The following is a 23,748-nucleotide window of genomic DNA, read 5'->3' as shown; positions in this document are numbered from 1 at the left end:
AAAATTAAGGTTTCTAAAAAATATTTTTTTTATATTTTTAATGTTTAAAACAATTAAAAAATATATCAACATAAAATATTTTATTAATTAAAAAAATAAATTATTTTTAAAGAAAATAAGTTACTATCTTTTAAAGAGAAAATTAATTATTTTCTGTAAAATAAATAAAGTTTAAGTATTGTGTTAGATAATATTCATAATAAATTATATAAATAGATTTTATCTATATAAATGATAAAACAACATTATTTTTCTTTTTAATTATCTTATTTTAAAAAATTAAACTTGAACTTAAAATTTATTTACTCTTTATACTTTAAAATTTGATAGATATCAATTAAACTACATTAGAATTAGCAAAAAATAATAATATTTTAATTCATTAAACAAAAAATATTTTAATTTTTTTTTGAATTTATTCTGTTAAATTCGTGATGGATAGTTTTGCAAATTATTTAAATTATTACTGTTTCTATAATCAATGAAATATTTTGTAATAAATAATTTTTGTTCTAAGAGATAAGAATACTTTTGATTATTTGAAATGGCTTTCTCATTTTATTTCATATAAAGGAAAAGTATAAATAATTTACTTATTTCAAAAATGCGAAAAAAAGAAAGAAATTGAATTACAAAATATAAAATTGGACAAAGTAAATAATCACGTGAGGGGCAAGTGACAACTGACAACTTACTTGAAAAAAAAATAAACTCTGGAAAAGCCATTTCGCATTTGCATTCATTTCAAACGAATTTCACCCAACCAGTCTCTTGGCAGCTCTCACGGGTGCCACAGCATTTATAATAAACTTTGCATGGTTTACTCATCTCATGTTATGAAGATAATTAATATATTAATATATTTATAAAGTAAACAAACTCTTCTCCCGCAATCATTTGCTCCCTTCCTCTCTCTCAACGAACCAAACAGCCCCCGCTGCTCTTCTCTTGGTGTTGTTGTTGTTGTTGGATCGGAGAGAACCAAACACCATGGTTGAGACCAGGCGCAGTTCCTCTTACTCCAAGCGCAGCTCCTCTTACTCCGACCGCACCCTCCCCGCCTCTAGTCCCCCCTCCTCCAAAAGATCCAAGGTTCTAACTCCTCTTTCTTTCTCTCTGGATTTATTGCTTTTATGCTCTATGATTGGATGTTTTCTCCCTGATTGAACCTTAGGTGGCTATAGCAGAGGCTTCATCCCTAGTAAATGGTGAAACGGTTGCGCTGCCGGTTGAAACCCAAATTCCGGCCAAGGAATCCGTGTCTGCACCTCGAGACAGCGAGCTGCAATCCTCTGATCCGCAGGTAACAGTCGCTTTAGAGTCCACTCCTGCTGATGAGACATCTCCTGATATCGAAGGCGAGGGCTTGATTTCGACGAAGCCTCTAGGTGCGATCTTAAGTTAATTCTTTCTTGCATGTAGTATTTTTGATGTTTCACGTGATTGACCTTTATTAGAGATGGGTTTTAGGTGAAACTACCCTGAATGTTGAGATGTCCAAGACTGTTGACACGGTTCTGAATCGGGCGAGGAAGCGGCCATCAAAGTCCGCGCCAACAAAACCAGCAAAAAAGAAACTGTCTGAGAAGCCTGCCTGGGGCAAGCTACTTTCCCAGTGCTCCCAGGTGGGTTTGTTTAACTCTTCAATTCATTTATTTTCCTTTGTTTTTCATTTCTTTTGGCCCTGTCGGTCTAGTTAACGGGGAGAATGTAATTGACAAGAATTTTTAGGGCTGAGCTAATTAGCTTTTAAGTGCAGTCAGTGTTAAAGGAAAAACATATATGATAGGCTTTCATTTTTACTACATTTCATTGCTAGTTGCATCATACTTGTGCCCCCTTCCCCTTTGTATTCGTGTGTTGTTTGCTAACAGGAGTTTCTTTAAATTGTTTAGCTACTCTCAGTTTGGTTTCAGTGCACGAAATTAGGTCTCCTTGTTTGCTTTTTGGTTTTCAAGTATTATGGCTTCGTACAGATTCATGATGTTCCTCAATCTCTGTAGTCTTTATTCATTGGCTAGTCAACTCTCCCTAAAAGAGTGACTTTGGGAGATACTGGGTGGAATGGGTGTGACTTCTGTATTCCCTGTTAGGCTTTTGGTGTTTTGTAGTCTATTTTGGAAGAGCTCATGTGGAGGAATGTTGCTAGAGGCTTTGGGACTATCTTTCTACACACATGTTTTTTGGTGCTTCTTCGACATTAATTTGAAATGCTTGATTGGAAGTTCACTTGTTAGTAAAGCCTTCTATTGGTCTTCCCTCCATTTTTGCAAGTATGAATTTTCAGTAGTCAACCTTATATTGTATGCAGTCAGCAGTGTTAATCCTTGAAATTTCTAAGGGTGGGAATTTAGAATACTTGAAGAGGTGGTTAACAGTCTTTTCTCATTGTGAGATTAAGAAAAAAAAAAATCCTTAATGTGAGTTTGGCAGTTTGCGTCTTCTTTTCGTGATTGGGCGTGACATTTCATGCAGGTTAAGAGTGCCTGTTTGGATTGAGACAGTTTTCTGGATATTGTTGCAGTTTGGAGATTTGCTAGGAGGTTTGCTTGGACTTTGTCTCATGAGGCATTTAAGTGCTGTAAAATGAGGTCTTGTTCATTTCTGGAACATGTAGCGGTTTGGATAATTGGTGGTAAATTTGATTGAAGCTTGTCTTTCAGGCTTCAAGGGCTATCTAGTGAGGGGCCTGAACTTGTAAATTTGTTGTCTCCTAGGGATGAAAATTTCAAGAGGGGAGTGAATGAATCTCTGAGTTACTTTGCTTATTTCAGTTTCCCAGTTCACCTATTTGTTTAATAAGGTTAGTGATTATGAGCAGTTAATATGGTTTATCTCTCCATGATGTGTTGTTATTTGTATTCAGAATAATTGCATACAATTTTGGGTTTATTGGTTGCTTTAACATTTATTATAAGAGGATGTAACATTGATTCCCCTGAGCTAGGAATGTCAGTTTGTGTATGACCTTAGGAATGCAGAGGTGGCTACTGAATTCTGTTTACTTATCCTGAAGAAACAAGAAAAAGAAAAAAAAGAACAAAAGAAAAAGAATTTGGCTGTCAATAAAATTTTCCTGGAAACTCAATTATTTTTACCTTTATTTTTTTTATTTTTTTTTAAGAATGTTACCTTTTGTCCTGCCAGGAAAAATTGGGTTTTCCCTTGTCTAGTTAAAATGACCTATAGTTTTTTGTTTAATAGTTCTTCAAGGTGCAATTGTGAACTAGAAAAGTGGTGCTGATTCTTGTAGGTGTTTTGTCTTCTATGGAGGCAGAATTATGAAGATCAATCTGAATATTTGAATTTTTATTTTTACTGATTTGTGTCTGATGCTTTTATGCATTTCATCCTTTCCAGTACCCTCACAAGGAAATGCGTGGCACTCTTTTCACTGTTGGTCGAAATCGTAGTTGCGATTTAGTGCTCAATGATCCATCCATCAGTGGCATTTTATGTAAGCTAAAACAGTTAGAGGTATTAATTTTTGCACTGTTCCTGTATTTCTGTGCACAAAACAAATTAAGTTCCCAAATCATTTGCATCTTGCCTGGTAAAAGTACCTTTTTTTATTGTTGAAGTCCTTATAATCACTTTCTATAGAATGGAGGTATATCGGTTGCCTTGTTGGAAGTCACTGGGGGTAAAGGAGCAGTTCAAGTTAATGGTAAGCTTCTACAAAAACCTGGCATGATAGTGATTAATGGAGGAGATGAAGTAGTATTCAGTTCTTCTGGCAAACATGCTTATGTATCCTTTTCCTTGTTCCCAATTCAGCCTTTGGATTTTTTTTTTGGAGGGGGGGGGGGGGGGGGATGTATTTTTGTTGGTCATATCACTGTTGTGAAAGGAAGAAGAAAATGTACAACTTCTGTTGCAGTGTCATAATGAAAGGGTTGCTTTATGTAATTTGACCTGAATATTTGTTTCCTTATCTAATGATCCATTGAATTCCTTAATTGGAACATTAGATTTTTCAGCAGCTCACTAATGATAGCTTAAGTTCTCCAGACATGCCTTCAGAAAATATCTTAGAAGCCCAAGGTGCCCCCCTAAAAGGAATTCAGATTGAGGCGAGATCTGGTGATCCCTCAGCTTTTGCGGGAGCATCAATACTGGCCTCTTTATCTGATTTTCAAAAAGATTTATCTCTTCTATCGCCTCCTGCCAAAGCTGGTGAGGATTTGCAGCAAAAGGCTGAGATTTCCACTGTACCTTCTGTTTGTGGAGCACCTAACAACTGCATTCCAGAAGTTGTCATGAAGAATAGCGCAAGTAATAATGAGCTGGCTGGTTTTTCTTCAAGGGAGAAAACTATTGTTCCATCCTCTAATTCGGCCAGTCAAAACCCAAATCTTGATGGTCTTGGGCTGGATGCTACTGTTGATGCAGGAAACAGAAAGATTGCTGGATCAGCCTATGAATTAAGGCCGCTTTTTCAGATACTTGCAGGTTCTTCTGAATTTGATTTGAGTGGTAGCATTTCCAAAATACTTGATGAGCAAAGGGAAATAAGAGAGCCCTTCAATGTTCTAGATTCTCCAACAGTTCTGATGTCAACCAGAAGGCAAGCATATAAAGATAGTTTACAACAGGGAATTTTAAATCCTGAAGGAATTGATGTTTCATTTGATAGTTTTCCATATTATCTAAGGTGAATTCTTTACTTTCAGTTAATTTTAGATGCATTTGACTTTTTTCAGCAGTGCACTTTATATTTTCTTCATTGCATGTGATGCTTCTCTGCTATAATTTGTATATTTTTGTTATAGAGGTTAATAATTACTTTCTCTGTCTGTTAGTTATCTTTTGTCTTGTGGTGTGGTATATAGTCAATATCTTACATTCTTGTCACTTCTGAGCATAAGTATCTTGGATGCTAATTCTAGTTCATCCTTCTCTTGCATTGAGCTTTCTTACCAGTGAAACAACAAAGAAAGTTTTGATAGGTGCTGCATTCATTCATTTAAAGTGTGACAAAAAAGTTCCAAAGTTTTTCTGTGATCTTCCTACTGTGTCCCCACGCATATTATTATCTGGTCCTGCAGGTTAGTCTCTCCCTTAGTGATTTGCTTCTAAATTTACATGTATTCTTTAATTTAATTGTTTTTGTATCATATTATATCTTATCATCATGGCATTGTTTTCAGGATCAGAAATATATCAAGAGACACTAGTAAAGGCACTTGCCAAAGATGTTGGTGCTAGACTGCTGGTCATTGATTCATTTCTGTTACCTGGGGTAAGCTTCTTTAATGTCTATGAATTCTGTTAGTTGTTCACCCTCCCTTTCCCCTTCCTGTGGTACACTGTTTCTCAAGTAACTTAATCCTGAAATATTAGAGCCTTATTTTGGTTATGCCTTATCATTATTTCAGGGATCAACGCTTAAAGAAGCTGACTATGTGAAAGAAAGTACAAGGCCTGAAAGAGCATCTGTTTTTGCCAAAAGAGCTGTCCAGGCTGCATTTCATCACAAGAAACCAACTTCTAGTGTTGAGGCTGATATTACTGGTGGCTCCACAATAAGCTCTCAGGGTTTGCCGAAGCCAGAACCTTCTACTGCATCATCCAAAAGCTATACTTTTAAAACAGGTATGCTTATCTGTAACAGCTGCAGTATATGTTTATAGATGCTTAATTAGCTGTTAACGTCAAATTTTTATGCAGTTGGTTTACCTATCATTTTTTCAGCTAATACCTTTAACTTGCTGGCTCAATTTATAATTTTGCAGGTGATAGAGTAAAGTTTGTGGGGTTACCTTCTCTGCAGAATCCTCCAAGGTATTTCTTATTGCTATTTTTAAATTCTTATTTGTTGAATTAATTCCTGGAGTAGTATATAAATCAATGGCTCGCAAATGCTCAAGAGTTGATATTTCAAGTAGTTTCAGCATGTTCCTTAATTACATTCAACTAAACAACAAGATTAAGCCCATTTGCACAAGTTCATGCAAATAAACTTATAATGAACCCTTCATGATATTTTAAGGAAGGGGCGGTTTTTTTAATGGAACTTCACCTTAATCAAATGCAACTTAATGAAATACATGGCGAGGGTAATTCATGCACTTGTATTGCTTTATTTAACGTTTTTCTCTATTATCCCCCCTTTTTCTCTTTATGGTTTTAATTATTTTCTTTCCCTTTAATTTTGTTTAAAAGGGGACCGGCGGTTGGTTTTCGAGGCAAGGTAGTCCTTGCTTTTGAAGAAAATGGATCCTCAAAGATCGGGGTTAGATTTGATAGATCTATTCCAGAAGGCAATGACCTTGGTGGTCTCTGTGAAGAAGACCACGGTTTCTTTTGTGCTGGTGATCTTGCTGAACCATCTGCACTTTCTCTTGTTGATTTCTTAGATATAGGTGTTTGTTGCAGTAATCGGTTATCTAATGATACCAATTATATCTTCATGCTGCAGCTAATTCACTTCGCTTGGATGGTCCTGGAGGTGAAGATGTTGATAGGCTTGCTGTTAATGAACTCTTTGAGGTACTTGCTAGTTGCTGCTTTCCTTCTGTTATTTCAGATACTGAGCTGAATTTCTGATGTTTACAGGTTGCCTTAGATGAAAGTAAACGTGGTCCTTTAATATTGTTTGTGAAAGACATAGAAAAGTCTATGGTGGGGAATCAAGATGCATACACTGCTTTAAGGAGTAAGCTTGAAAATTTGCCTGAAAGAGTGATCATAATTGGTTCACATGTTCAGATGGACATTCGTAAAGAGAAGGTATGTAAATGATTGTTTTGGCACTTGAGGAATGGCCACAGTCTAACAACTTACAGTAACATCTTTGATGACAATGTTTTTCAGTCTCAACCTGGTGGTCTTTTATTTACAAAGTTTGGAAGCAACCACACTGCTTTACTTGATCTTGCATTCCCGGTATGCTAATCATTGCATTAATTTTTTAGTTATTCTCCTCAATGTTTATGACTACGGCAAACTTAAAATAGTGTGCTTCTTGTGTGAATTGGAGTTGTGCTAGCAAATTTCTTTTTTGCAGTATGCTTCTGTGTTTGTAGCCAACTGATTTCTCATTGTTTGTCGGTGCATACAAAAATCATGATCAATGTGGTACAAACTTTATCTAAATTCAATAGGCACGGTATTACTAAGTTCTTCCGAAGGCACTTGCTGTGATGTACTATGGTTTACTTTTTATTTGCTCTAAAGGATTTGGGGATTTGTAACTTATTTTGATATAGCTTGAGAATATCAGTTTGCAACTCGCTTGGGTAGTAAATACCACTGTCACTCACTACTTGGTATTAAGCTGCATTATTTGCAATTAACTTTTCAACAATTTGCATGTTGATTCAGAGTAGCATTGGTGGCTTAAATGGGCTCGTAATAACGCTGATCTTGGTATTATATTTTGTTGAAATATTGGATTATATAAAGATATGAGCAATGTTAGGACTTTTTTTTTTTCTGGATTTATAATTTTTTTAATATTGATGTAGAACTAGTCTCAAACAGAGCTAAATGGCGAAAAAGGTTTCATATAGCCAACTTCAATTAGTGTGGGATTAAAGACTTAGTTATTGTTGTTTTGTTTGAATTTCCAGATCTTATGTAGAATTCTAATTGTTGTAGATGATATGTTATAGGATAAATAGGGTGTGAGATGACTCTTAATTAATAATTGATAAAAGACTCTATAATATTAGGATATCTAGTGGGTATTGTTCAATTATGCTCATTTATCCATTGCGTAGTCCGTTAATTACTGGGTTTATTTCCTTTGCCCCTCATAAACATCCTTTTGATCATTTGGTTGAGTGAAAAGGCGGTTATCGTTGATTATTTTGTGCAACTTTGCTTTAAAAGCTATATTATTCTTTTTTATTTTTACAATCTTCATATCATGTACCCCAATGGTATTAGCCATTTGAGTCGTGTTTATGTTTAAATGTCGCCTGCATCCTTGGGTAATTAACAGTAATTTTACATGATGGTATAGACCTGTCATGGTTGTTATTCCGGATTTATTGAGTTTATTATTATTGTTATTTAGATGCTTTCATGCTAGATTTTGCTCATTGCTGGTAATTTCATGTTGCTCTGTGATTAAAATGATGCATTATTTTTTCTCCTGTAGGATAACTTCGGTCGACTGCATGATAGGAGCAAGGAAACTCCTAAAACTATGAAGCAACTTGGACGGCTTCTCCCGAACAAAGTGACAATACAGCTACCTCAGGTATTGAGCCTGTGTTCAATTCATGAGCTTTGTTGCTTGTAATTTTTTTTTCCTGAATTATCTGACATTTTTGAGAATCCTGCCAGGATGAAGCTTTACTTTCGGACTGGAAGCAGCAGTTGGAGCGTGATATTGAAACTCTGAAAGCACAGGCCAACATTTTTGGCATTCGTTCGGTGAGCATAATGATCAATTGGATTGATCATTAATTTCAATTTTGTTTTAGCTTTCCTATATAATGATGGCTTGCTCGCGCAGAACTTCTTCAGTTCCTTTTATCTGCATGGTAGCTTTTCTTTTCGTAGTTGAAAGATGCTCATCTATCCTGAAGCGATGGTACACTCGTGTAGTCATGACTCATGTGGCTTCCAAAACAAATTAATAAATACATACACATGCACAACTATATATACGAAGGCAAACATTTAATGGTTTGATGCAAACTCTAGAGTACTTTGCCTTGAAACCCACAATCAATTTAGTATTGTCCCAAGATTGCTCCAAAATAGATTTAAAACACCAAAAGATTACTTAATTCAATACCAACTTTTGGTAGAAAACTAAGTAAAATCAAGATTCAAATTAGAGGATTCTTAACCCAATATCAACTTGTGATATAGAATTAAGAATATCATGTATAAACACAATCAATTTAGTATTATCCCAAGATTGCTCCAAAATAGATTTAAAACACCAAAAGATTACTTAATCCAATACCAACTTTTGGTAGAAAACTAAGTAAAACCAAGATGCAAATTAGAGGATTCTTAACCCAATATCAACTTGTGATATAGAATTAAGAATATCAAGTATAAACTCTTGCATGCAATTCAATGCTTGTCAAGAAATTCAAGTTCATTGAAGAACCAAAGAGGGGAAAAACTCTCTCAATGTTAATATCATCAAAATATCATTCAAAGTTATCCTTCCAGCACAATTAGGATGGCTATTTATATGTGCTCTCTAAAACTTAGTTAAACCTCACTATAAGAATATAAAGAGTATCCTTCCAGCACAATTAGGATGGCTATTTATATGTACTCTCTAAAACTTAGTTAAACCTCACTATAAGAATATAAAGAGTCAAGTTGTAAAATAACATTAAAACGAGTCAAATAACAAATCTCATGGCCTCTGATGAGCCTTCCATGGCAATCCCCTGGCTAATTATGTGCCCTAACTCATGGCTGAAGGTGAGAATCTCATGGTTAAGCGTGAGATATTTTGTTCCCTTTGCAAATGAAGATATTTTGGCTCTAATTCATGGCTGGTTGTGAGAATCTCATGGTTAGGTGTGAGATGTTTTGTCCCCTTTTGTAAATGAAGATATCTTGGGACTTTATGGGCATTTGTTGGAGAAATTGTTAGCATTGAACACCACCAACTTTATCCATGCACAGTTGCACTAATTTGAGCCATTTGAACTCCTTGAGAAGACCAAGCTTGCCATCTTCATACTCTTTATCAATATACTCTTGAATTAGCCCATGTAAATCTCTTGCCTTTGCCCTTGTGAGTGGACCTTTGTATGCCTCAATAGAATTGGTGCCATGATTTCTATCAAGTTAGGTGGCCTTTCTGATTTAGGTGTGACCTTGAATGGTCAGTGTTGCCGTGGTTTCGACTCAACTTCCTTTTAGAATCTTGCATTTGGACCTAATTCTTCATATTTCCCATCTTTTAAATTGTGTTACAATTTGATATCTCAATTATACCGAGTATTATGATGTAAATTTCTGACATAGGAAGCAGTATCTCATGTGGCTTTTTTGTCAGCCAAGACAAAGATGATATTTAATTGAGATTGGAGAGAGAAACTTGGTTTTTAGTGAAGACAAAGACACATTAAATTGTGACAGCAACAAAATTAGTGTTAAGGATGCCTCTACTTTATTCTTTTGCTATTCCAAAATACCCATCAAATACTTTTTACTGAAGCCATTTTAATTTGTTTAGGAATTGAAGTTTTGCAAAGTGTGGGGGTAATTAGAAATTTTTTTATTTTGTAGTTTTTGATAAGTAGACTGTCGGATATAGTTGTGTGTAATTATTTCATCTACAAGGATTAGGTTGAAGATTCAGAGTCATGTCTTTGAATTCTTTCTTTCTTTTTTTCCTTTTTTTTTCCCTCAGTAATTTTTCATTTTGCTTTTTGTTCTGTGTTTATGTTTTTTAGTATCTGTTGTTGGCTTTATGGTAGCTAAGCATTTAAAATTTTTTACTGGATGTAGGTTCTCAGCCGAGTTCGTCTGTGTTGCCCTGACCTTGAGACTCTGTGTATTAAAGATCAAGCCCTTGCAACTGAAAGTCAGTGTTCATGAACTCAACTCTTGCAATTCTTTAACCCCCCCAATTTTCCATTTGATTATACTGTTTAAAACTGCATCACTTGCTGATAGTGTTTGTTTTTATATCTTGATAGGTGTAGAGAAAATAGTTGGTTGGGCTTTAAGTCACCACTTCATGCATTGTTCTGAAGCTTCTGTCAAAGAAGGTAAACTCGTGATATCCACTGAGAGGTTAGTTCTCTTCTTCTCTGCCTTCCCCACCTCACTCCAAATAAATAAATAAATGTTCATCTTAATTATGAGAAGCTTACCTATATTTACTGTTAACATTTTGTAAATGCTTTTCCTTGCAGCATCAAGTATGGGTTGAGCATTCTGCAGGGTATTCAAAGTGAGAACAAGAGCTTGAAGAAATCACTGAAGGTAAATTTGACAATTGTATCTGGGTATCACTATCTTTGCATACAAATTCACAAATCTTTGTCGTCTAATATTTACCTTTTATTTTTGTATGCGGATCATATTTAACTTTTGTATGTTTTCAGGATGTAGTCACTGAGAATGAATTTGAGAAGAAACTTTTGGCAGATGTTATTCCTCCTAGCGACATTGGAGTGACCTTTGATGACATTGGAGCATTAGAAAATGTGAAGGATACCTTGAAGGAACTGGTGATGCTTCCTCTTCAGAGGCCTGAATTATTTTGCAAGGGACAGCTGACTAAGGTTGACTGCAATATTTATTGTTCATCCCCTGCCCACTTCCCCTTCTCTTCCCAATGTGTGTGGGCATGTTGTATGCTTATGAGATGTTGCTCCTGTTACAGCCTTGTAAAGGAATATTACTTTTTGGGCCTCCTGGTACTGGCAAAACAATGCTTGCTAAGGCGGTTGCAACTGAGGCTGGTGCAAACTTTATAAACATTTCTATGTCAAGCATTACATCAAAGGTATTTGCATGTGATAAATATTGCGTCATCCATCATATGAGCAAGTTGAAATTATATGACTTCTCTGTATTGACTGCAGTGGTTTGGTGAAGGAGAGAAGTATGTCAAGGCAGTCTTCTCCTTGGCTAGTAAAATTGCTCCTAGTATTGTTTTTGTTGACGAGGTTTGTTCAGTTGTTTTACTTCTTGTTTCCATATGTTATTCCATGTTTTACTTTTGTCTCTGTCCACCTTACACACTTGAAAGAACACATGCCGGCTCTTTTTTTTTCTTGATTGTGTTTTTGGCTATTTCAATTAAAAAGAAAAACTAATCGAAACTGCTTGTTTTATTGATTTAGGTGGATAGCATGCTTGGTAGACGTGAAAATCCTGGAGAACACGAGGCTATGCGTAAAATGAAGAATGAGTTTATGGTGAACTGGGATGGTCTACGTACAAAGGATAAAGAACGGGTATTAGTGCTTGCTGCTACAAACAGGCCTTTTGACCTTGATGAGGCTGTTATTAGGAGGCTTCCCCGGAGGTGCTTTATCTTTCCTTTGTTCCTTCTTCCTCATAAATCATATGTAAATCTGGCATGATAGCCTTAATGTTTACTTGCACGTACATCCATTTTCTGCAGATTAATGGTCAACTTGCCAGATGCACCTAACAGAGAGAAAATTTTGAGGGTTATCCTAGCCAAAGAGGAATTGGCCCCTGATGTTGATTTGGAAGCAGTTGCAAACATGACAGATGGTTACTCTGGAAGTGATCTAAAGGTTGGATATGGATGCGCACGTGCATGTGTCTCTCATTCTTGGTATCCTCTGACATTTTTTTTTTTCTTTTTTCCTTCTTCAGAATCTGTGTGTTACTGCTGCTCACTGTCCCATTCGGGAAATATTGGAGAAAGAAAAGAAGGTTAGTTTGATGATTATAACTTAATGCTGGAAATTTTACATCATGGATTTAAATCATTACTTGTGTCAGCAATCCCAGTTATGGTTGTGTGCAATGGAAACAGCTGCTGTTGATGTCCTGTCACTGTGCAATTTTTTTATTAATCGCAAAAATGCATTACATAGGGGATAATCAAGGACTCAAATAAAATTATGACTTGCAACTAACTAATGAGCATAGATAAACCCTAAATTCAAGCAAGAACATAGAACCCTGAAGATATTTTATGGTTTGAATTGTGAATGTATCTTTTCCTTTTCTTTTGGGTGGCATGTATTGATTCTATGTTTGCACAAAACTTTAGGAGAGAACTTTGGCTTTGGCAGAGAACAGAACCGTATCTACAATGCATAGCAGTTCTGATATCCGTCCTCTTAAAATGGAGGATTTTAAATATGCACATGAACAGGTATGACCCTTCTTTTCGCTTATATATATGTGTGTGTGATTTGTTCTTTTGAGTAAGCAAGCTATGGTTTATAATTCTCTCGCAAATTTATTGGTTGCTTCCTGACGTGGTGGAGAAACTTTGGACATTTTCTATATGGCTGAATACATAACTTGCCCATTGTATTTCACGGAAATGGGTGGCTCTCCAAACTTTTATTTCGACCTATTAAACACCTTGACTTTTTTTTTGTATCCATTAAACATAAATTTATTTAGCCAACGGGTCGCATGAATGTATGTGCACGAGGACAAGTGAAATTGCTGTAGTGATACATATTCTGGGTAAGGATTTCCATTTGAGAGGAAAAGGCGACATGGTGGAGAATGAGTGAAAAAGTAAAAAACAAAAATTGGAAGCGATTATTTTTGTCAACACCCATGTGACGATGCAATGAGAATTTGTTCAACCAAGTATTTACTGTTATAAAAATGTAAGGGTCAAATAGGTAAAAATAAAAGTTTGGGGGTAACTGGATTTTTCAATTAAAACTCATATGTTAATTTATGTATTCAGTTTTTCCTGTATAATCCTGATACCACATCACAGGTGTGTGCAAGTGTATCATCTGAGTCTACAAATATGAATGAGCTCCTCCAATGGAATGATCTATATGGAGAAGGTGGATCAAGAAAGAAGAAATCACTCAGCTATTTTATGTAAAGGACTTGTATTTTTGTATAGCATTTCATGCTTTCAAGTTTATTCATCATCACCTCAATAGGTGGGTTAGAGTAGGGGCTGTTATTTATGGGATTACATTGTAGGTTCTATTCCCCACTGTATTACATAATAGGTTTTGAGTTATTCGGTGTAGAAATTTTACAATGTTTAACCAACCGGGTAACCATTGGCCAATGCCGTCCCTGTCAACCTTCTCTTTTTTCACCCTTTTCTAAATTTACTTTTTTTTTTTTTATTAATTTATGGCCGTAAGCTTGTGCATGCTAATTTTGATCAACCGAATAAGTATTATTACCCTAGTTTGCTTCTTTTTCATTTGGGCTAAACAGTTCAATTTCGAATGAAAAAATCAAAAATTAAATTTTATTTAAATTTAAAATCAAACCAAGATATATGGACAAACAAACTGAAATAAGTCATTTTGATTCGGTTTGAATATTCAGTTTAAAATCTCATTTTTTGTTTTATGATCAAATCAAACATTCAAAACATAGTAATCAGAGCGAAAATAACCATTAACACGGAATTTGAAAACAAAAATTCGTTAACCCAAAGCTATAATTATCTATGAGAGTAATATTATAAATTGCAGAAAATAAATTAAAAAATAAAGAAAAATAAAAGAGAAGTGCTGCGATTTAATTCTGTTTTTCTTGCTCTTTCAGATTTTGTGTTGCCATTGTAAGTACAGCCTTGTCAAGGACAGTGCAAATAACAACAATATATTGTGGTAGTAAACTACATGCCATGAAAAAGAGGTAATAAAAAAAAAAATGTTTCTTAGTATACAGGAGATATTCAAATAATTTCAATCAGTTAGGGTTGTAATTCATTTGAGATTCCTCTCTCTTTATATTTCGGATGAATTTTGACAATCGTTTCTAAATTTATTTAGTTGTAATATTACAGTCTTTTAACTTAAAAATGTGATATAAAATTTTAACTTTTAAATTTTATACAGTAAAATCTCTCTAACCTCTAATTACCGGTTTTCCAGTTAAATACTAACCTAGACAGTTTCAACATAGAGCTTAGTAGTATTTCTCTTTTCTCTCTCAAGCCATGTGTAAATTGAATTATTTTTCTCTTTGTAGACAGAATAATTTTTCACGTGTAGAAAGAATAATTTTACACTTTGTATAAGCGAATAGATAAATATTGACTAAACACTATGTGAAAGCTGTTCACATCAGTTTCTAACCGAGATTTTACTGTATAAAATTTAAAAATTTAGGTAATTTTATATTACACTTTAAAGTTAAAATTATTGTAATGTTACAACTATATAAGTTCAGATTAATTGAAATTTATCCTTATATTTCTAACAAGAGAATTTTCTTTACAAAGTGTCTCTATTTGAACTCTTAGTCTCGCGGAACTTGAGAGTTTTACGTAAGCTTTTTTAGCCTTTTAAAGGGTAGGAAAAAGTTCTCTCTTTTGGTTTGGGTGAGGATCTCATTCTCCTCAAGTTCAATCGGGGTGTATATACTTTTGGTATGATTTTGAGTTATCAATCTTAAGATTCATATGAGAGGACGGTTATGTGGAAGATCAGCTGGTGGTGATTGTCTGGTAGGAGCCAGTCGCATGGCTTGATGCAAATCGGACTAAGTCATAAGGATTCTCTTCGCGTGTGACGCTTAATACCTCACAAGGTCTTTGAATATGTCTGCTTTATTAATGACAGACCGTGAGGCTCAAAAAGACTGTGAAGCTGTGGGGAGCCCTGCATTGTACCCCCCATGATTAAGGTGCTTTAGCCAGTTGGTTTTTTGAGCGTTATTTGTATGTTCCAAAAAAACTTGCCAATTTGACCTTAGTGGCGAACCTTGATCTTTTCTCCTATCGGCCGGCTATGCAGTTTTCAGGGTTAGGAAGACCAGCTATGCTTCCCCTCGGTGTTTGTCTCTTAGGGTTTCTACTGATAACGGGCTATGGGGTTTGTTTGTTGGAGTGAGACTCGTGGGCCTTTGATTGTAAAACTTTTAGGTTTTCTATCTGTTCTGCTACATTCTTATAATGCCCTTCGGACCTTATTATGCATTGAAATTTGCAATTAAAAAAAAATTCAAATCTTTTCAAGATTCCAATAGAAATCTATATTAAAAAAAAAAAAACCTATTTTTTGACCAGAGACTTCAAGCACACTGTGAGAAGGCTTCCATGTGGTTTTAGACAGATGTAGCAAGCAGATCCTTCCTTTAAAAAAAAAACTCCCAATGATAACACTGTCGAGGAAAAAGAAGAGGGGTTATGTTTGGGAAAGAATGATATATAGTAAGAATCGGATTGCTATAGACGGGATTAAATCTTCAATAAAAGTTAAAAAAAAAAAAAAAAATCTAAAAAAGGGAGGAGGGGGAGGTACTTGAAACCAAGACTTCAAAAGTCTCACAAAAGACTTTCCCCAACGAGCTAGAAGTTATAAGGCCCGACGCTTCTCTTCAAAGTTGATTTATTTCAATTCAATTCTACTATAAATTTTTTTTTCCAAAATTAAACTGAATTAATTAATTTTTTAAAATATTTCTACTGAACCAATCTAAATTTTTTTTAGAAAATAAACTAACATTTTTAATTAAATTAATTCGATTAATTTTTTTCGATTGATTTTTAGCCAAGCTCCGTCAACATCATTGTTTTTATGTTCTCCAAGAACCTGCCTTCCGATCACCTGAATCATGGCTTATGATTATTTTTTTGCTAATTGTCAAAGTAGGGGAAAAGAAAAAAAATAAATTAGAAAGTTCCGACCGATTACTCATGGTCATTTAGGTTCTAGTTAGCTTTACTTTTCCTCTTTAATTTTTTGATAATAAATAATTTTTCATTCATTTATTTAGGATTTTTTTTTCTTTTCAGATACTAATTGTTAAAATATCAACTTACATAATTTGAAAATATTTTAAACAATTCAAGTTATTTATAGTTAAATTTAAATAAAAATTATTATCCAGAATTTGGTATTTGATTATGGATGATCAATTTTAAAATTACTGGGACTGAGCTGTGATTATCTACTAAATTTTATAACAATGTAGTTAACCAAATGGTGCGGCTAGCTGCAATATTAAAGCACACATATAGGATTTAAGTTCAGGCAATTCTTTGTACCTTATCGCAAAGGTAATAATATAAATTCTGACTCCATACAACATCACAATGACATTTTATTTGGTCAAGAGCTTGGAATGATGCTAATCTTCATGCATTCGCAGTTGCATGCCAAATATAGTCTTCTCTTTTTAAAGTAGAAAAAGTAGAAAGTAATACAAGAAAGAAAAATAATGAAGCAAAATCATTGAATGGGAAATAAGTTGACATCGTCCAAACAAAGCATGGTGCAAACAACAAAAGACAAGGAAAAATTGAAAAAAAAAAAAAGGGAGAGAGGAACAATAGACCTAAACTTACTTAAAGAAACAAACGGTTAGAAGAAATGTTGCTACTGCCAATAATTTTTTCCGAACAACAAAATCACATATGCACATAAGAACAATCTAAAATGCGCTTTATTTATTGAAAAGGCCATTTCAGTGTACGTTAGGAGAACTTACAGACTATCTGAAGCAGTGGGTATTATGTCTTCTTAATGGAAATCGTCCAAAGAAGATCCGAACTTGATTGTACTGTTACCTTTTCTCCTCTGACTATGTTAGACGTACTTACTAGACCACCAAACCTCATCTCCATGTCATCTGAAAGAAACGAAATCTAAAATTTACCATCCATGATACTTGTATGTACATCATATAATCTCGGATCATAATTTATGAGAACTGTCTTAATCATGTCAAAATAAAAATTTGAGCATTACTAAATTAGCAAATTGCTGGAAACGCCGATGTTTTTAGCTCTGGTTGTTTAATCACCATTCACTGTCATTGTATAACATGAGATGGATGGGAGCTGCAGTGTCTTAAGCCAGGCAAAACACAAAACAAAAGATGCCTTGATGCCTGTACAGAGTTAGATGACAAGCATACTGAATTGCTTGTATAACAAAGACTTGATTTAGAGAGAATGGTGCCCAGACAACACTAGAGTCAGATTTGAGCTCAGCCAGTTTCAGCTTTAGCTGAGAAAGTAAACACCAAAATATTTTAATACCATATACTTACTGAGATCCCATTGGAGTCCAGTTGTTGTGGTATTTCCAGATGGCATCCCTATGGGAATGAGTCCACAATGTGGACCCTCAACAGAAGATTGGATATAAATCTCATGATAGTGAGTCCTTGGAAGGAGGTAGATGAGGCAATCATCAGATATAAGAATTATTCGCATGGTTGAGAACCGATACAGAACATTAATGTTTCCAGCCTCATGGTCAAATCGCCCCCCAAGTGCTCCAGCTACAAGAACGCAAAGCTGCCAATTAAAACAAGAGCTAAAGGCTGTCATAATGTCACTCTAATCATGCACAAAGTAAACAGGTTCTACATGCATAGAAGTGCTTATTTTAGTGGACTGTAAACATATGGTAAAGAATCATTTCACTAAAAACAAACAGGTTCATAACCTAACGTTAATAAGGACAAATGTAAAGACAAAAATTTTAATAAAGCAACCAGAAGGTGCAAATGAGGTTCATGCTTTATCCAAAAATAGATAGGCACATGCACACATTGGAGCATATACCAGGGCCGGAGCTAGAAATTCATTCTTAGGAGGCTAAAAATAAATACTAAAAGGAAAATAAATGAAATCTTGACAAAAATATTAGGACTAAAATAAAATATAAACTATTAAGAGATCAAAATTAAATAACATAAAAAAAAATATGAATGAAATTTACATGGTAGTGTAGAAACAAAATAAAAATATTGGAGGGGAAAATAATAATTAAAAAAATAAACTAAAATTTATAGGTAAAGTCTTAGGGGGGCAAACAGTAATTTTTAAAAAATATATATAAAAATTTATGGGTAAAATTTTAATTTTTAAAACTTTTTTTTTTTGGTTGGGGGGGCGGGGGAGGAGGTAGTTCCACCCCTTGCAGACACATGAACGTACGAGCTCAGCTGCAGTTATATCCAACTTACATTAGACCTGTCCAAGTCTGGAGTGAAGTCACGAATATATGAAATGCACTTATGTAGATCTGTAGTGTCCTGATCATGAGATTCATCAACCACCTTGGTTCCCTGCATTTGAGAAAGTAAGCAAAGACATCTGAGCACAGTCCAACTCACGCCTGACACCAAAGTCATGTAATAGAAAAATAGAGGAAATGCACTCCAATTGAGCATATAAAATAAATAATTTAAACATAACATGCTGATGGCAAACAAGCTACGAGTTTGTAGGTTTAGCCCTGCTAAGTTCATGCCGGCAATGTGGGAATGAAGGATGCTCCAGAAGCATAAAAGAAAAACACTGCCAATACCATCAAATAAAAGTTCAGAAAGGCTAGCTTACCAGGCTGGTATAAAAATCCCGTACTTCCATTCGGATTGAATCCATGTCTCCCTCAATTACATCTGGCTTGTACCTGTTTCAAACAAAATAGTCAGTATCACAAGCTGTTAGCTTGTAACTGGTACAAACTTGATGAACAGCAATGCCCTAAAGATAAGAAAAGTGATTTAAGAGGTATGCTGTCAACAACTAATCAAAGGCATACAAATCTCTGCAGTCTAAATCCAAATTGGGTGATACTCAAAATCACCTAATAATACACCATGATGTTTAATCCAGCTGCAGCAGCAATCGTGAAGTTTCGTGCTAAGGAGACACAAACACATATGATATGATATGAGTTGGAAAGTACAATCACTTGCACAGAACCAAAAAATGTTACTTTCCTTTGGACTGAGATCCTCTTAAGTTGAGGTAAACATGACTTGAAAGGTCCACACCATACATAATCAAAATCAGTTAAGCATTCAGGAAATTCTCATAATTTAAAAAAAAAAAAATCCAAAGCAACGGCATATTAATTTTAGGCAGCAAGCATCATGATGCAATTTCAAACTCCTAAAGGAAAGCTTTATCATATTCAATTAAACTCAGGCCATCTACATCTACTTTCCTATACCAAATTTCATTCAAAATCCAATCTAAGACCACATAAAAATTAGATTGCTTCAATAAGCAAATCAATCCTCCATAATTTCATGAGCCATAGATGCAATAGAACAACAGATTGGAAACAAAAAGGAAAACCTGTGTCGAACATCAAGAGCCTCTTCGTGCGGGAACAAAAAAGGCATTTCATCGTAGACTCGGTTGGCACCTCCATCTGCACAGACGCGTAGTTGTGCTGTTCTACACATAAAAAAGAAGGAAAACGCGCATCAAAGAAGCAATTAACCAAACCAGTGAAACCTTATTCTAAATATTGCCTGAAAAATAAAGGTCAGAAGGAGGAAACGGTGGTAGGGGGCAGTGATGAGCAATTACAGTGCTTCCAGAGGAGAGGAATGAACCGCGGAAGTCGCTGGTTAAGCACGACGAGGACGTAGGTAAAAGAAGGGCGGTGGTCGCCGGAGATCGTGGGAAGGAGGAAGGCGGAAGAATGGGCCATGAGTTCCATTTTGCCCGAGTTGTGGAGGGCGGTTGCGTTTGGCAGGAACGAGAAAATAAAAAATAAGTAAGATCTTGCTTTCTTCCTTGGCAGGAGTCGGCTTGGTTAAAGTCAAAACTATGACTCTTCTTTAGCCCCGACTCCAACGCGCGCGCGCTCTCCCCTTTCTCCACGCCATGCGCGAAATTCTTAACTCCGCCCTCAATAATGATATAGGTCTTCAATTTTTTTATTTTTTATTTATTTAATATAAATAGAAAAAATAAAGAATCAAAAATTTAAAAAAAAAAAAACCTTTTTTAATTTCCCTTCCTTATATAATTTATCCAAACAAAGTGTGAATTGAATCTTATTAAAATTAAAAAAAAAATTCATTTGATATATTTGAATTGTATTTCAAGTAGGATTTTAAGCTTTTTTGGCAATTTTATGGAATTATACTGAAGACGATGTGGCTTGACTGCTACCGTAGAATAGGCTCTCCCACTCGCGAATGGGTGTCGGTAGAATCATTGCAAGTAAAAAATAATTTTCTGATCGTTAAAGTTCATATACTTTTATTCATTACTCTTAAATTTTTATTATGATGTAAACAAAATTTAATAATTTTAAATAAAATAGAGATCGGACAAAAAAAAGTTGCGATACCTGTCTCGCCCATCTGATATTTATCTCAGTATATAACGGGCATAGGAATGCAAAAATCTGCCCCTACTGGGCAAGCTTTTTAGTTGACACGAGGAGATATTTTTACTTTTGCGGCCATTATTTTATTCCAACGGGATTAGTAGGCTCCACAAATAGCATGTCGATCGGATATTTTATGCGTTTAATAATAAAAAATAAATCAATAAATTTAAAATTTTAATTAAAATTTAAATTGAAAATGTATGTAAATATTTAAAAAAAAAAAGTTATTTAGAAAGTTTTGTACCATATACAAATTTTTTAGGGGTTGGCTCAGAATATGCGAACGGGATGCCGAATAACACCATCACCGTTTTTTACCTCTATGTTTTTCGATCATCTATGGCCGCCAGAATTTGGCCCTGTCTGAACTACTATGAGATTCTAGAGATGCATATAGGTAAGGAAATCCTTCAATTATGCTCTAATACAATAGCTACACTGTTGCTTTCTTTGGCTTCAACGAGGATTTCTAAAGTTGCTCTTAGTGATTGAGTTGTTCCGATAAAGAAATAAGAAGTCTGGTGACGGAGGCGACGTTGAGGAAAATTAACTTAGTGAAGTGTAGACTCAGGTCAATTCAGGTTGGATACCAATACGCAATAATATTTATGTGGGAATGGGGCAATTGGGTTATCAGACCTAGTTAGTTTGGGCTTATTTGATTGGTGATTTTAAATTAAAATTTGATTTAATTTGATTGGTGATTTTAAATTAAAATTTTATTTTATTTTATTTTATTTGTATGCCAAGGCTTTTTAATCGATAATCTTGGGGTTCTCAGTGAATCCTTTGCCCTTCCTATATAATGTGCTCCATTTTTTTTTTTTCTATTGCAGTAAATTTATCCTTAGGAAAAATAGAAAAATCCACTTGTCAGCCAATATTCTGCTCTATAACAGTATTTTTGGATTTCCTGAAAAAAAAAATAAAAAAGAAAACAAATTAAAAAATAAATAAAAATAATTTGGATGAAACTGGCTGGCAATTAAAAAGAATTTCTTTTATTATTTTTACTATTTTTAATTAAAAAAAGGATTTATTAAAAAGACAGACTGATTTACTGCGTGTTTGGCTCTTAAAATAAGATGGGAATATAAGAGAAAGAAAATTAACTGAGATTTGAGCACCACTAATTTTTTTGTTAAAATGGAAAGCAAACGGAGAAAACAAAGAGAAATATCCTTTTTTTAAACGGTGAGAATAAGTATTCAAGCCAGAAGTGCCATTTTAAAATTCTCACGTCACATCATTAATCGATTAAAAACCACTTTTCCAAAGTAGGAGGGATCCAAATAAATTTTCTCAAAAAAAAAAAAAAAATATTACACGTTTATAAATGTAATTCTTGTTGAAATACAAGTTAAATTTTGTCAGTGAAAATGATGACTAAATGCGATAAGGTGGATCTTAGAATTATATATATATACTAAAAATAAAATTGATTACATATTAATAAAATAATCAAACACCATTTACTAATAAAATATAAATATAATCCATAAATATAAAGTTTGAGTTAAATTTATTTATATTTATATCGATTTATTTATAATACAGATATAATTATATTGTGTCACAGATTAACTTGTTAATCTGATTTGATACGTTTATGATACGTTTAATATTTGTGTAATGTGTTGATCAGTGATTTACTAATTATTTAACTCATTATGACCCATGAACCTATGTTAAATGAGTTAAGCTGTGTAAAATCATGTTAAATGAGTCATTTCGTGTTAAATGTATATTGTCGTGTTGAATACACTTAATATAATTTAATATTAATCGTGTCGTGTCGTGTAACCCGTATAATAAAAAGGTTGTATTTGTGTTTAAATTTTTGATACAACTTATTAATCATATTGTGTTTGTGTCGATCTTAATCATATTTGTGTAGCATGTTGACACAACACGAACATGACTCATCAACCAGAATTGCTACCCTTATAAATAATAATTATATAATAAAAAATTTTGAAGAATGTAATAATTATATTTATTAAAAAATAATTACTTTAATTGTAAAAAAAATTAATTTTAAACTTTATATCATTAATTTTCATACAATTGATTATAGTTAACTAAATCTTATAAAATTTATAAATTATGAGACTTTATTGTTAAGCTTTTTCTTATAAAAAGTATATAATTAATAAAATAATTATACATTTTTATAATTAATAATATTTATATTATAATTATAATTTAATTTTATAAAATAAAATAAATTTATTAAAATAATATTTAAAATCATTTTAGATGGTTTACGAAAATGATTAACCTAACAAATGAATCTTTACTGCATTTGAAAAATAAAAATAAATTAATTATATGAGTTATTTATTATTTTTTTAATAATATAATTTATATTTTTATTTTGTATTCCATAATTATTTTATAAAATTTTGTTAATAATAAAAATTTTAATTAATTATATTTTTATTTCAAATGATAATAAATAAATAAATAAATAAGTAAATTAATATGTTATTTTTTAAATCAATTGACATATATTAATAAAATATAAATAAAATAAAATAAATATATATGTCATGTGATGATTTTTACAGTATTGTCATTAAAATTTTTATATTTTAAATATAAGAAATGATTTTAAAAGTAAATTTTTAAATTTTATAAATAATTTATATTGCATAATTGTGTGTACGCGCGTGTATATATATATATATAATGTAATTTTTATAAAATAATGCACTATTTTTTTAATTGAAAATTTTATAAAAAAAATTATTGATTTTTAAAAATATATAATATGATGAGCTGAGATTATAAACTTAAAAATTTTAAAATTTTGTAGCAAATTAAATTTTGAATAATTATTATTTCTGAGAGTGAAAATTTAAACATATTGGTGATGAGCAGGTACATGTTTTAACCGTGGATGATAGTCTTGTTCATCGTAAAGTCATTGAACTTTTGGTTAAAATCCCATGTTGCGACGGTTCGCCTGTTGATTTCTGTTATGAGAATTACAATTTTTTTATTT

At 33.4% G+C, this 23,748-nt stretch overlaps 2 protein-coding genes across 12 annotated transcripts; one reads left to right on the top strand and one right to left on the bottom strand.

The window, feature by feature from the left end:
• Positions 1–836: 836 nt before the first annotated feature.
• LOC110632953 (uncharacterized) lies at positions 837–13,696 on the top strand. 9 transcript variants are annotated; one of them, XM_058152656.1, is made up of 27 exons: positions 837–1,092; positions 1,175–1,388; positions 1,471–1,625; positions 3,361–3,477; positions 3,604–3,750; positions 3,972–4,654; positions 4,924–5,048; positions 5,151–5,242; positions 5,379–5,595; positions 5,736–5,784; positions 6,166–6,314; positions 6,422–6,492; positions 6,559–6,732; positions 6,817–6,888; positions 8,108–8,209; positions 8,296–8,385; positions 10,441–10,516; positions 10,632–10,728; positions 10,851–10,920; positions 11,043–11,222; positions 11,324–11,446; positions 11,526–11,609; positions 11,787–11,971; positions 12,071–12,209; positions 12,292–12,351; positions 12,695–12,799; positions 13,388–13,696. In XM_058152656.1, the coding sequence occupies exons 1-27, from the start codon at positions 991–993 to the stop codon at positions 13,499–13,501; spliced, it is 3,792 nt and encodes a 1,263-aa protein (XP_058008639.1). In that variant the 5' UTR covers positions 837–990; the 3' UTR covers positions 13,502–13,696. The 9 variants fall into 9 exon arrangements, with proteins under 9 accessions (XP_058008639.1, XP_058008638.1, XP_058008642.1 ...); XM_058152655.1 differs by having other exon boundaries at positions 4,912–5,048; XM_058152660.1 differs by having other exon boundaries at positions 962–1,092; positions 1,188–1,388; positions 4,912–5,048.
• Positions 13,697–16,807: 3,111 nt separating this feature from the next.
• Positions 16,808–20,235, bottom strand: LOC110633002 (thiamine pyrophosphokinase 1). Of its 3 annotated transcripts, none has more exons than XR_002490752.2 (6): positions 19,928–20,235; positions 19,691–19,787; positions 18,944–19,016; positions 18,568–18,669; positions 17,340–17,893; positions 16,808–17,220 (listed from the first exon to the last, which is right to left on the bottom strand). XR_002490752.2 is itself a non-coding variant. In XM_021781426.2 (6 exons), exons 1-6 carry the CDS (start codon positions 20,058–20,060, stop codon positions 17,102–17,104), a joined length of 774 nt encoding a protein of 257 aa, XP_021637118.2. In that variant the 5' UTR covers positions 20,061–20,231; the 3' UTR covers positions 16,808–17,101. The 3 variants fall into 3 exon arrangements, 2 of the variants coding, with proteins under 2 accessions (XP_021637118.2, XP_021637120.2); XM_021781426.2 differs by having other exon boundaries at positions 17,644–17,893; positions 19,928–20,231; XM_021781428.2 differs by having other exon boundaries at positions 17,644–17,893; positions 19,691–19,792; positions 19,928–20,068.
• Positions 20,236–23,748: the final 3,513 nt, after the last annotated feature.

Source organism: Hevea brasiliensis, chromosome 9 (assembly GCF_030052815.1).
Source record: "Hevea brasiliensis isolate MT/VB/25A 57/8 chromosome 9, ASM3005281v1, whole genome shotgun sequence".
In the NCBI taxonomy this organism is placed as follows: domain Eukaryota; kingdom Viridiplantae; phylum Streptophyta; class Magnoliopsida; order Malpighiales; family Euphorbiaceae; genus Hevea; species Hevea brasiliensis.
Note: the sequence above shows the minus strand (reverse complement) of the source record. Positions and strands in the feature narration are given on the sequence as shown.

Excerpts from the sequence above, each read along its gene's own strand:
- LOC110632953 (XM_058152655.1), top strand. The coding sequence starts at position 991 with ATGGTTGAGACCAGGCGCAGTTCCTCTTACTCCAAGCGCAGCTCCTCT. Across the intron at positions 3,751-3,971 it reads CTTCTGGCAAACATGCTTAT|ATTTTTCAGCAGCTCACTAA; the intron begins GTATCCTTTTCC and ends TTGGAACATTAG. Across the intron at positions 12,352-12,694 it reads TATTGGAGAAAGAAAAGAAG|GAGAGAACTTTGGCTTTGGC; the intron begins GTTAGTTTGATG and ends ACAAAACTTTAG.
- LOC110633002 (XM_021781426.2), bottom strand. The coding sequence starts at position 20,060 with ATGGAACTCATGGCCCATTCTTCCGCCTTCCTCCTTCCCACGATCTCC. Across the intron at positions 19,788-19,927 it reads TCCTCTCCTCTGGAAGCACT|CACAACTACGCGTCTGTGCA; the intron begins GTAATTGCTCAT and ends TGTGTAGAACAG. Across the intron at positions 18,670-18,943 it reads GGGATTTTTATACCAGCCTG|GGAACCAAGGTGGTTGATGA; the intron begins GTAAGCTAGCCT and ends TCTCAAATGCAG.